The following is a 14,225-nucleotide window of genomic DNA, read 5'->3' as shown; positions in this document are numbered from 1 at the left end:
AGCTGGGCGAGGGACTTCCTCCGAAGGGGTAGTCTCAAGGGCCATGGATGAGGGGCGTACAGTGCCCGTCCCTTCCCCGGTGCGTACAGTGGCTGACACTGCCGTTCCACGGACACTAGAAACAACAGCTGAAGGGTGTACAGTGGCTGTCCCTTCCCTGATGCGTACAGTGGCTGTCCCTTCCCCGATGCGTACAGTGGTTGTCACCGCAGTGCTGCTTGGGACTGTCTGGAGACTACTCTCACCCCAATCCTGGCGAGGGCTGGCCCGGCTGAGATGTAGTTGGCCGGGACTGCTTTCCTGCTGGTGGCCGTGTTGCGTGGAATAGGGGCATAGGTCCGTGGGCCACCTAGGCCTGTCTTGCTCAGGCCCAACACTCTCTTCATATGCCCCTCCGTGGTGTCTTCCTGGGGTGGGTGTGGGGCCGTGGGGCCTTCCCGGGGTGGGTGTTGCAACACCCTTCCTTGGGTGTCTTGGGGGGGCAGGGATTTAAATAATAATAATAATAATACTGTAATAATAATAATAATAATAGTAGTAGTAGCAGGAGTATTATTATTATTATTATTAGTAGTAGTAGTAGTAGTAGTAGTAGTAAAATGTCAAAGTGGAGTAGAAGGCATCCTAGCGCCGCCTCCTTAGGGATTTATTTTGCATATTACACCTCACCATTCAGACCGATGACGTATTTTTTCCTCCTGCTGTTTCAATACAGCATGGGGGGAAACGCCACAGAAAGAAATGGTGGGCGGAGTACTGGAAAGTGAAGGCATTGAAGGGTTGGCGAAGGTGGTTAGTTGTACAGTACATTACAGCCATCATCCCAGGCTATGTCCAGCTTCTGTACTGCTCCAAATTCATTTATTATTATTATTATTATTATTATTATTATTATTATAATTATTATTATTCTATCTATCTATCTATTGCCAGACACCTCAATCACGTTTGGGGTGGCCACAAACAAATCGCCTCCACGTTGTCCTGTCCTCCACCATTTCACTGCCCTGCTCCCAACTCACACCCCCCCTCTCTCATATACCTCTCCATCCCATCCCTCCATCTCATCCTTGGCCTCCCCCTCCCTCTTCCCCCCTCCACCTCACCCACATACACTCTCTTCGTCAGTCTTTCACCCTCCATCCCTCTCCACATGGCCAAACCACCTCGGTGTGTTCCTCATAACACTTCCTATCACATCCACACCACAACGCTCCTTTATATCCTCATTCATCAGCCTGTCTCTCCATGTGACTCCACAGGCTCCTCTTAAATAACTCATTTCCACTGCTCTCACTCTTGACTTGTGTCCTTCCAACAATGTCCAAGCTTCACTACCATACGTTAAAGTTGGTATCACAATAGTGTCATGTAGTAACTTTTTCACTTCCATGCTCACTTCCCTGTTTCTTATCACTGCTTTCAAAGAACCAGCAACCTTTCTTCCCTATTGTACCCTTTCAAGCACTTCACCCTCCAAACCTCCATCCTTACTCATCACACTACCCAAGTACTTAAACGTACTCACATTTTCCAATTCCTCACCATCCAACCTCGCTGTACATTCACTGACTTCACCTCTTTCAAAGACCATCACTTTACTCTTCCCTACATTCACCCTTAGATTCCGTTTCTTGCACACTCTCCCAAACTCATCCACCAAGCCTTGCAGCTCCCCTTCGTCTTCACTCAACAACACGGTAACATCTGCAAACAACAGTACGGAGAGTTTCCAAACACTATCCTCTCTCACCAGGGCCACTCCAACATCCACTACCCTACCTTGTACCTCTTTTATTACCCCATCCATGAACAGATTGAATAACCATGGAGACATGACACATCCCTGTTTCAACCCAACCTCCAAAGAGAAAAATTCACTTAGTTCACCATCCACACGCACTGCAGCCTTAGCACCATCATACATACTCTTCACAGCATTCAGCAACTTTCCATCTACTCCATATATTCTTAATACTTTCCACAATCCTTGTCTATCCACCCTGTCATATGCTTTCTCCAAATCCATGAAAGCCGCATGCAACTTCTTTCCCTTCTCTAGAAACTTTTTCACTAAAGATCTAAGAATGAATATCTGATCTACAGAACCTCTTCCCTTCCTAAAACCTCCCGTTCTTCTCCAACTAATTCCTCTGTTCTTTCTCTAACTCTGTCAGTAAGTATCCTACCATACACTTTTCCTATTATACTAAGAAGACAAATGCCCCTATGATTACCACACACTTCTTTTTCCCCTTTTCCTTTGTACAAGGGAGTAATTATACCTGACTTCCAATCCTCCTGGACTCTACCTTCCTCCCAGGCCAATCTGCACATCTTCCACATCCATTCTACTACTATCTCACCCCCATGCTTCAGCATTTCACCACACACTCCATCAATTCCTGGGGCTTTCCCCAATTTAACTTTCTTCATTGCTTCCACAACTTCTATCCTACTGATTTCTTCCTGTCTTCTCACCTCCCTCCTCCTCCCAGCCATTCCCCAGCCACTTATATGTGCATTACTTCCATCCTGTATATTCAACAATTCCTTAAAGTGTTCTCTCCATCTGCTCACTTTTTCTCCCTTCTCCACTAGTAATCTACCATTTTTATCTTTAACTCCCCTGCTAACCTCACTTCCACCCTGTCTTACTCTCTTCACCTCTTTCCAGAACATCTTCTTACAGTCCCTCCACTTTACACTCAAGTTCCTTCCAAATTCCTCATCCACTCTCTTCTTACTCTCTCTTACTAATCTTTTCACCTCTCTCTTTCTTTCTACATATAACTCTCTCTTCCGCCTCTCAACTTCTTCCACTCCCCTATTTCTCATCCATTCATTGTATGCTTTCTTCTTTTGTGTCACAGCCTGTCTCACCTCTTCAGTCCACCACGCTGTTCCTTGCACCCCCCTTCGTCTTCTCTTCCTCCCACACACCACATCACATTCTGCACATATTTCTTCTGTAAATATCCTATACACACCTTCCACATCTCCCATCTGCTCCAATTCATATTTGCCCAATCATTCCTCCACTTCTCTCTTATACTCTGCCTTTTTCTCATGCTCTTGTAACCTTTCCACTCTCCCTGCAACTACTCCTTCCTCTTGTCTTTCCCTTCTTCTATTCCTCCATCTTATTATTATTATTATTATTATTATTATTGCGGCGAAGATGCACTTGACGGGATGGTGATGTCTGGCTGAATGCAACATGTCCGAATAACATTTACTAACCCAAATTTCCCTCTCAGATATATGTTGTCAATTAATAATGCTAATGAGTAAAGAGATTATGAAGTAAACTTGCATTCAGCCAGTCATCACCAACCTGTGAAGTGCATCTTTGCCTTGATTTAAAAAAAAAAAAAAGATGAGTATAGTGCTGCTTTTCTGTTAATCTAGTGGCACACGCCTCAATCCCAGAAGGGGTGGTCACAAACTTTTCTCTCTTATGGTTATGAATTCCTTTGCATTTTATAATATGTATCCACCAAGTGTTTGTTGCTGTCTTTCTTTTTTCTCCTTTTTTCCATTGCATACACAAATTTGTAACCAGTGACTGTGTATAACTATGTTTTGCTGATAAAGGTGTGCGGCAAGACCCACCACCTCCTTTTGTTGTTACTTATTCTATACCTTTACAACAACAGATTTTTCCATCAATCTATTGCCAGTTTGTTTTTACCTGATGGAACTGGGCCATTTCCACAACTTGAATGTCAGGTTGTTCTGGTATGGTTAAGCCCTAGTTACAAGATGAGAATGAGTCTCCTTGGTTAAAGTCAAATCCAACCTCCAGTCTTACAATACTTGGCCATCAACTGAGCCAAAGGGATTAGGGATCGTTTTTATGTTAAACACACTCTTGAGATCCTTCCCAGAGCTGAATTAAACAGTTGGAAAGAGCAATACTTTGAAGGAAAAATGATGATGATTATGGTTTTCTTTGACAGTGCAGGGTTTGGTGTGTTGCTGTGAGGGTGTGTTATAGCATTCTCTTTCCTCATATGAGAAGGATGATTTATTTATTTATTTTTTTCACAGCCTGGGGTCTGATGTAATGCGGTATGGTACTATAAAAGAGAGAGAGAGAGAGAGAGAGAGATTTTCTGAATGTGTGTGTGTGCATGAGTAAATTGGGAGTGTGTCGTCCTGTCTCGGCTACCTCCCTTTCTTTGGGGAAGCAGCCTAGGTATATAGATAGAGATAGTGTATAATTTTCCCCATGATGATGATGATGATTTTCTTTTTCCTTCTCAGCGTGGGGTTTGGTGTGCTACTGTGAGGGTGTGTGTCCAGACCACGACAGCTTCAATGGCACGTGTCTCACCAAACCCAACTCGTATTGCTTCAGTGCTGTTGAACTCCTGTACGACACTGACACAGACCAGTGGAAGGAGGAACGCACATATGGCTGTCTCGGCCCGGATGAATTGGGGCTCATGCAGGTAAACCATCTATTTTTACCTGTCTGTCTGTCTGACCTGAGTCATGGAAGGGATAGCCACAAATAGCCTCCATGTTACACTGTCCTCCACCATCAGGCCACCCTCCCTCAAATTCACTTGTTCATATGCCTTTTCACCCCATCCCTCCATCTGATCCTTGGTCTCACCCACCACCTCAGTCACAGGCATTCTTGTAATCGGTATCTGATGATAAAACAGTAGTGTGTCTCTGCCCCTCACGGTACTCAATTTACTTGATGAAACAGGAATGCCTCAAGAACATTTTATGATGCCAGGAGGAGGATTAGTGTAATGGATCCCTCCTGTGTGTAATGGTAAAAGATAATATTAATATCTATGTTAGTGTTTGTTTTCTCTCCAGTATCTTATAAGATGTCTCCCCCTTTGTCTCCCCAGTGTTGAGCTTCCACACAAGAATATCTCTTGTTGCATGGAGAATGACTGGTGTAAGAAACCTCTCCCATGTCTCTTGCTGAAAGATAAGGATTTGCCTAAGTTTCCAGCATCCTAATGACAGGTATCTTTCTCTTCCCAGTGCTAAGCTTACTTAACAAGGCATGAGTGTCCCAACAATACCTCATGTTGCTGGGGGTATGACAGGTACTGAATGCCTCCCACATCCATTGCTGGAGATAATTATACAGTAAACTCTCAGTTGTCTGTCGTCGCAGTATCCGGGGCTGCCGGCTCGGCTCTGTTAATGCAATATCCAGTGAAATTATGCAATACCCGGTGCCAAAAAGGGGCATAATCAGCGGTTCCATGCAATATCCGACATTGAGGTTAATCAACTGGCTTGTAAATGGTAGCCAACAGGTGTTGTATTACTGTATTTTATCATTAGTGTATTTTATGCTTAATTTTCATCTTTTACTTATGGGAAAGTTTTTAGGGTAGAAAGTAGTGATGGATAATAATGCAGTATCCAGCTCGGTGCTGATATTGAGCCGATAGTGGGTGCTATGCAGTATCCAGTGTTTTGCAGTATCCGGCGCAGGCTGCATTACACCAGATAATTGTCAGTTTACTGTAATTGTTTCTTCTCTTTCCCCCCTTCTAGTGCTGAGTTTACCTTACATTGCCTAAGCACGTGAAGAACACCTCATGTTGCCAGGGGTATAACTGGTGTACTGAATGCCTCCCATGTCTGATGATGAAGATAATCATTGATTATTCTCTCTTCTCCTTACAGTGTCGAGCTTACTTGACAAAGCATGAGCGTCCCAAGAATATCTCGTGTTGCCGTGAGTATGACCGGTGCAACGAGGGTCTCCTGCCACAGCTGCACACACCGGCACCCCCAACACGCCACCACACAGGAGGCCTGGCACAGTCACTCCTGCTGGTGACACTCACATTGGCATTTGTGGCCGTCCTTGCCATTGTTATGACTCTCTGGTTCAGGTAGGGTTTGTGTGTGTGTGTGTGTATGTGTGTGTGTGTGTGTGTGTGTGTGTGTGTGTGTGTGTGTGTGTGTGTGTGTGTGTGTGAGTTTTATTTCAACAACTTTACTGGGAGGATGCTTTTTTGTAGATAAGTATAACTCTCAAGTCTGAATATCCACTTGACAGTATTTTTCGTGCAGTAGGGCAGGGGTTCCCAGCCTGGCGCCCATGTGATTTCTTGGGCCATGGAGCATATGAAAATAATGAGATTGAATCATACTGGATTTTGCCCCTGGGTCAGTGTCGTTCCACATCTTAACACTGTCCCATTCGTGGACAGCAGGAACGGGGCAGCAGGATTTTTTTTTTTTTTTTTCCATGTGCTTGACTCTGGGCATAGGCTTCTCAGCCTGCTCCCAAGGCCCAGTAGTGTATCTACCTATCTATCTATCTATAGCCCGATGCCCTAATCTCGCAAAGGGTGGCCGCAGACAAAACGCCTCCAAGTTGCTCTGTCGCCCACCATTTGACTACCCTCCCCCCAACTCACCCCCCCCCTCATATACCTCTCAACTCCATGCCTCCACCTCATCCTTGGTCTACCCCTCCCTCTCCCTCCCTCCACCTCACCTACATACACCCTCTTAGTCAGTCTTTCATTCTCCATTCTCTCCACATGTCCAAACCACCTCAGTGTATTTCTCCTAATCTTCACACACACCCACATCCACATCCACCCCTCAACGTTCCTTCACTTCTTCTTTCATCAACCTGTCCCTCCATGTCACTCCACATGCTGCTCTCAAGTAACTTATTTTCACTGCTCTCACTCTTGACTTGTTCCCCTCTTGCAAGGTCCACTCCTCACTTCCATACGTCAGGGTAGGGATCACAATACTGTCATGCAGTGACTTCTTAACTTCTATACTCACCTCCCTATTTCTCATCACTGCTTTCAGTGAACCAACAACCTTCCTTCCCTGCTGTACCCTTTCACGCACTTCATCCCCCAAAGTTCCATCCTTACTCATCACACTACCCAAGTACTTGAATGCACTCACACTCTCCATATCCTCACCATCCAACCTCACTGTACATTCTGTAACTTCATTCCTCTCAAACACCATAACTTTACTTTTGTTTACATTAACTTTCAGCTTCCTCCTCCTACACACTGTCCCAAATTCATTCACCAAACCTTGCAACTCCCATTCATCTTCACTTAACAATGCTGTATCATCAGCAAACAGCAACACCGGAATCTTCCAAATCTCACCCTCATTCATTAGAGCCACCCCCACATCCACTGCCCTACCCTGCACCTCCTTTACAACCCCATCCATCGTTTCGTTTTGTTTTTAAAGGCTCCAACATGCTTGCATGTGTCGGCCTTGGTCACCTAATGGCGGCTTTCCACGCTGCACGATCCATTGCAGCCTCCCTGTTCAGTCCCTTAACCCTGAGGTCACTTAATGACCTCATCCCATGTCTTTCTCGGTCTACCCCTCATAACCCCACCCCCAATATTAACACTTTTCACCTTCCCCACCCAATTATAATCCCCCATCCTCTCCACCTGTCCAAACCATCTCAATCTACCTCTCCTCATCACAACACCAATACACTCCAGTCCCATCCTACCTCTCAACTCTTCCATCGTAAACCCAGCCCCTCCAGGCCTTGGACGCAGGGACGCACTGCACATCCACCTAATCATTGTCATTTCTGTACGTCTGAGCCGGCGAATATCTTCCTCCTTCACTGCCCAGGTCTCACTACCATACAGCATTACACTCCTAACACATGCTGCATACAAAAACCCCTTAGCATGTAGGGAGAGTCCTCTCAATGTCAGGAGAGGCAAGAGCTCCCTGAACTTCTTCCAACCACTTCTCACCCTAGCCACAGAGCTAGCTCCAGCCCCACCTCCAGCACACAACATGTCTCCCAAATAACAAAACTCTTCCACACACTCAAGAGATTCACCAGCAAGTTCAATCCTTTCACGTCTGACAATCTCCACCTGCTCACCCCGACACGCCGTACACAAAATCAGCATTATCTCGCAGTCTACCTCTGATACCACTACATCTCTTATGCACCCATTTATCACACACACCGCACAAGATGGAGTTACTTCCCACGCCCTTGTGGCAAACTGCACATGGCCACTCTCCCTTGTCTTTGACGGTACTGCCACCAACCCTAGATATCATCACTTTTGTTTTATCTGCATTTACCCTTAAACCCTTGTGCCCCATACCATCTCTCCACTTCCTAAACCTTTCCTCCGCCTCCCTTTCGTTCTCTGCAATCAACACCAAATCATCAGCATACAACAATTCCCACGGGAGTCCGTTTCTAAAGTCACGTGAAAGGGCTTCAAGTACCATGATAAACAACATGGGACTCAAGACTGACCCCTGATGCACACCAACATTCACGGAAAACTCATCACTCAAATCTCCATTCACTCTTACCTGGGTGCGAGCACCCACATACATAGCCATAACCACTCTAACCAGTCACTCCTCCAAGCCAAGCTTTCTCATTGCCCGCTTCACCACCTCTCTAGGGACTCTGTCAAAGGCCTTTTCCAAATCAACAAAAACAAAATAAAGATCCCTTCTCCTACCAGTATATTTTTCCTGAAGCTGACGAACAGTGAATATAGCATCAGTGGTCCCCCTACCTGGCATAAACCCAAACTGCATCTCATCAATATTCACTCTTTCTTTAATCATACCTTCTAAAACTCTCTCCATTACCTTCATTATCTGATCTAAAAGCTTTATACCTCTATAATTTCCTCGTTCCAGGGCATCACCCTTTTCTTTATACACATTTACAATTACACTCTTCAGCCAATCATCTGGGACAACACACTCATGAATAATCCTATTTATCAGGTCAGTGACTAAACTCACCCCTATATCGCCTGAGGCCTTCAACATTTCGGCAGTCAACCCAGACACACCTGCTGCCTTCCCCACCCTCATCATGCCTATTGCCTCACTCACAGTAGCAGTATCAATCAAAGGCCAAGGGCCAGCCATGTATATATTAAACAGCCATGGAGACATCACACAATCCTGTTTCAGTCACACATTGAGATAAAAGAACTCAGCTCACCATCCACTCCCACCGTAGCCCTAGCTCCTTCATACATACTCTTCACAGTAGTCAACAATATCTCATCCACTCCATATATTCTTAATACCTTCCACATACCTTGCCTATCTATTCTGTCATAAGCTTTCTCCAAATCCATGAAGGCAGCATACACTTTCTTTCCTTTTTCTAGATACTTCTCCACTAAACATCTTAGAACAAATATCTGATCTACACACCCTTTTCCCTTCCTGAATCCCCCTTGTTCTTCTTCAACTAGCTCCTCTGTCATATGCCTAACCCTATCAATGAGTATTCTACCATGTATTTTACCAGTCACACTAAGAAGGCAAATACCCCTATAATTACCACATACTTCTCTCTCCCCTTTTCCTTTATATAAAGGAACATTTATACCTGATTTCCAGTCCTCTGGAACCCTTCCCTCTTCCCAAGCCAATCTACACAACTTCCATATCCACTTCACAACAGTCTCACCCCAATACCTCAGCATTTCACCACACACTCCATCAATTCCTGGGGCCTTCCCCAACTTGATCTTCTTCACTGCTTCCAGTACTTCCGTCCTACTGATCTCTTCCTCCCTCCTCTCATCTCTTCTTCTCCCAGCCATTGCCCAACTATACTCATACTGCTGTCACTCTCTACATACAACAAATCCTCAAAGTGCTCCTTCCATCTCCTCAATTTCTCTCTCTTCTCCACCAACAATCTATTATTCCTATCTTTCACTCCCCTACTATTTCCCCTTTCACACTGCCTTACTTTCTTTACCTCCTTCCAAAACAAGTTCTTACTCTCCCTCCATTTCACACTCAGATTCCTCCCAAACTCTTCATCCACTTTCTTCTTACTGTCCTTCACCAGTCTCTTCACCTCCCTTCTCCTACTCACATATACCTCTCTCTTCTCTCTCTTAATTTCTCCCCTACCTCTACTCGCTAACCATTCACTATATGCCTTCTTCTTTTGTTCCACAGCTCGTTTCACCTCATCATTCCACCATGCTGTCCCTTGCACACCCTTGCATCTCCTCCTCACTCCACAAACCGCCTCACACACTGCGCCTATCTCTTCTGTAAATATCTTACATTTTCCACCCCTTCCATCTGCTCTAGCTCATACCTTCCCAATCTTTCTTCCACTATGCTCTTATACTCTGCCTTTTTCTGACTATCATGCAATTCTCCACTCTTCTCACAGGAGCTGTTTCCTCCTGTCTTCCCCTTTGTCTCCTCAACCATTTTCTTTGCAGCTTTACCTTGGCCATCAATGGTCTGAGACTCCATTCCCCCACCCTCTTCACACTCTTGCATCCAACACTTGTCTTCTCATTCGCTCATCCACACACAAGTAGTCTATCATTGCCTTTCGTTCAACAAGTTCATCATCCATCCTCCTCATTACTCTCCATGCATACCGGTGGATCATCTTATGTCGAAAGTAGGTGTTGGCTATTGCCAACCCCTTACCAGCACAGATGTCCACCAAAGCACTACCATTCCCATCTGCTTTAGCTGGCACACCCCACTGACCAACCACTCCATCCACTCATACATTCCCAACTTTGCCATTCATGTCTCCAATCAAAAGCACTTTCCCTCCTCTCAGATTTGTCCATACATGCTTCTACTCTCACCCAAAACTCATCTTTCACTCTTGCCACTCGGTTCACTGTCGGAGCATACACATATACAATCGCCCACGCTTGTATACCTACTTTCATCCTCACCCATACAATCCTTGCACCCACTGTTCCATAATCTCTTATATTCTCCTTCCATTTCTTGCTTATCATCAGACATACTCCCTCTCTTGCCCTCTCAGTAGTCCTCCTACATATTGTACACCTCTACATGTCACCACTTTGGCGCGAACACCCACCGTCCATATTGAATACATGCTAGGGCTGTCTCATACAGGACTGTGTAATGGTATTAACGGGGGTATTTTTACCACATGGTAGCAGGTCTTCTGGTAGATCGATAAATTCTGCCGTAATGAAATTCAGATCCTTAAACTGTTCCCTGCCCCAGCGGGGATTTGAACCTGGGTCCGGTAGGACCGCAAGCCACCTCTGTACCGATTGAGCCACCCGCTCCCCCAAATTTCACTTGCATTACTTTTTGAGCTGCCTGGATCCACTGTCTGACTCACTTCTTCTAAATGGGCAGCACTACAGCACTCATTTGCTTCCTGTAGCAGACATCCATCCATGCAAGATTCAGCTTACAGTTCTAATAACTGATGTATGTTTCATTATATAATGATGGCAGTATGATAGTATTATGGCTTGGATGACAGTGTTATGCCGTTTATGACGGTTTGGTCACGTGATTATACTGTGCAGTATTTGGTAATGTCACTGGTGATATTAACCACTGCCAGGCATGTGTTGGTGATGATGCATAGTACACTACTACAGTATTTATGTGCCAGTGTTTTGTTATTATGTATTAGTGATATGCCTGGCTGACAGTGTTGTGCGCTATGTGGTGGAGATGTTGTATCTGTGTGAGAGAGTTTTATCTACTGTATGTTGGTGATGATATACTGGTGTGAGGGTGTTTTGTTTACTACAAGGAGGCAGTAATGCAACTGTGTGAGTGTATTCACTACAAAGTAGTAGATAATTTTTTTTTTTTTTCCTGATCCACATTTTGTCCACATACTTTTGCAGCAGTGGAGATGGTAACTAAATAAAATTCAACACCTGATGTTCAGAATAGGCTGAACACAGAGTCCTATAGTACAGTATTTTTATCAGTTATTATTTTTATAATGGCATGTTTACCTGTTTATTAGATTGGCTCCATTTATTGTTTCAGATAAATTGTTAAATATTGTATTACACATGTGCCTTCTGCGGCAAACCTGACATTTTGGGTTCAGCTTATGAGAATGGAACTTGGCATCACACAGTCAGTGCATATTTGAAGATAATTTATTGTTGTGGCTCTGTATCAGAACAAATCAGAAATTATTCATACAAAACATATATAGCACCAAGTCTGAGTCTCAGAGACTATTACTGGCCAGCCCAAATAGTTCTGAAAGAATTTTTTTTTTAAAGGCTCCACCATGCTTGCATGCATCAGCCTTGGTCACCTGATGGCAGCTCTCCACACTGCTCTATCTCCAGCAGCCTCTCTATTCAGTCCTTTATCTCTGAGGTCTCTTTCTGTGACCCCATCCCAAGTCTTTTTTCAGTCTCCTTCTTACAGCTACCGGTATTTAAGGTGGCTAAGCAGGCGATGACAGAAACATGGATGTCATAGGTTATCAGTGTGTGAAGACTGATAAAGGAAGGGTAGTGGTGGATAGTGAAGATATTAAGGATGCATGATGAGGAACCTGCCTGTCGTGGCATTTTGCACTGTGGGTGGAGCAATGCAACTGTGATGCCCTCTCAGGAGTCAAACCTCCTTGTGTCCCTGCTCATGACAGTGGGAAGGATCCTGTTGTGCCCCTGGTGAGGTGCTGTGTACCACTAGGGGTTGCCCAATCCCTACATGGAGTACAGTATGTAATGTACAATACGTGTAGGATGGCCCACAGACACAGTTGTTGATGTTTAGGGTCTGCTGGTTCCAGACAGACTGGGGTGAAGTATCAGCAGCAACAGTGTCTGTATTTGGCAGGTATTGGCAGTGTGGGAGAATACTGTTAAGGAGAGGGAGGGAAGTTGGTTACATATATTAAGCATATTATATGGATGAGTTTGAGAGAGTGTGTAAGAAACGGAACCTAAAGGTGAATGTAGGGAAGAGTAAAGTGATGGTCTTTGAGAGAGGTGAAGTTAGTGAATGTACAGCGAGGTTAGATGGTGAGGAATTGGAAAATGTGAGTACGTTTAAGTATTTGGGTAGTGTGATGAGTAAGGATGGAGGTTTGGAAGGTGAAGTGCTTGAAAGGGTACAGCAGGGAAGAAAGGTTGCTGGTTCCTTGAAAGCAGTGATAAGAAACAGGGAAGTGATCATGGAAGTGAAAAAGCTACTACATGACAGTATTGTGATACCAACTCTAACGTACGGAAGTGAAGCTTGGACATTGTTGGAGGGACACAAGTCAAGAGTGAGAGCAGTGGAAATGAGTTATTTAAGAGGAGCCTGTGGAGTCACGTGGAGAGACAGGCTGACGAATGAGGATATAAAGGAGCGTTGTGGTGTGGATGTGGATGTGATAGGAAGCGTTATGAGGAACACACTGAGGTGGTTTGGCCATGTGGAGAGGATGGAGGGTGACAGACTGACGAAGAGAGTGTATGTGAGTGAGGTGGAGGGGGGAAGAGGGAGGGGGAGGCCGAGGATGAGATGGAGGGATGGGGTGGAGAGGTATATGAGAGAGGGGGGTGTGAGTTGGGAGCAGGGCAGTGAAATGGCGGGGGACAGGGCGACTTGGAGGCGATTTGTTTGTGGCCACCCCAAACGGGATTGAGGCGTCTGGCAATAGATAGATAGATAGATATGAATGATTCTTCTGTACATTGCATTGATGAGCACCACTTAATTTTTCAGGTATCGTCAGCGTCAGAGAACGCGGATGAGGAGAGGGAAGCAGGTTGGTCTGATGGCGGGCCACAATGACACACTCAGTGACCTTATTGAGCAGTCATCAGGCTCAGGCTCAGGACTCCCTCTGCTGGTAAGCACTCACTCTTGTATGGTTTTTATCCACTGTAAACTAACTTCCTGGAAGGGTTTACTTAAAACAAGGATAAAGATATTCTGTTTTTTAGAACAGTAAGTCATTGGGCAAAGTCAGATCATTTTCTCTGTTACATTATTCACTCATGTGGTGTCTTTTGTAACTCCTTTTATACAATGATTGTTTTTTCTCATCATCATATGGTATTTCTATTATTATTATTATTAGTGTTAGTATTATTACTTGTACTTTTTTGGGAACAGGTCCAGCGAACGATAGCCAAGCAGATCCAGCTAGTACACAGTGTTGGCAAAGGGCGCTATGGTGAGGTGTGGCTGGGACGATGGCGTGGGGAGAGGGTCGCGGTCAAGATATTTTTCACAACAGACGAAGCCTCTTGGTTCAGAGAAACAGAGATCTACCAGACGGTTCTCCTGAGGCATGAAAATATCCTGTGTGAGTATGGCTGATGTGAAGTTTATCCATTGTAATTAGGTAGAGAGTTGCTTTGATGGATAATTGTGGCCACCCATTGTGGGATTAAGTCATCTGACTGGAGGTAAAAGTAATCACTCCAATATCC

At 44.8% G+C, this 14,225-nt stretch overlaps 1 protein-coding gene across 1 annotated transcript in view; it reads left to right on the top strand.

Annotated features, from left to right (window-relative positions):
* tkv (serine/threonine receptor kinase thickveins) overlaps positions 1-14,225 on the top strand; it is an 82,597-nt gene that overhangs the window by 37,488 nt on the left and 30,884 nt on the right. The window contains exons 2-5 of the mRNA XM_080270421.1: positions 4,270-4,457; positions 5,671-5,882; positions 13,513-13,639; positions 13,906-14,098. Of these exons, the coding sequence (XP_080126547.1) occupies positions 4,270-4,457; positions 5,671-5,882; positions 13,513-13,639; positions 13,906-14,098 (720 nt within the window). The remainder of the gene's footprint in view (positions 1-4,269; positions 4,458-5,670; positions 5,883-13,512; positions 13,640-13,905; positions 14,099-14,225) is intronic.

Source organism: Coenobita brevimanus, chromosome 40, assembly GCF_032717465.1.
Source record: "Coenobita brevimanus isolate Jiangsu-jjx chromosome 40, ASM3271746v2, whole genome shotgun sequence".
NCBI classification, from domain to species: Eukaryota; Metazoa; Arthropoda; class Malacostraca; order Decapoda; family Coenobitidae; genus Coenobita; species Coenobita brevimanus.
This window is presented reverse-complemented; position numbering and strand designations above follow the sequence as displayed.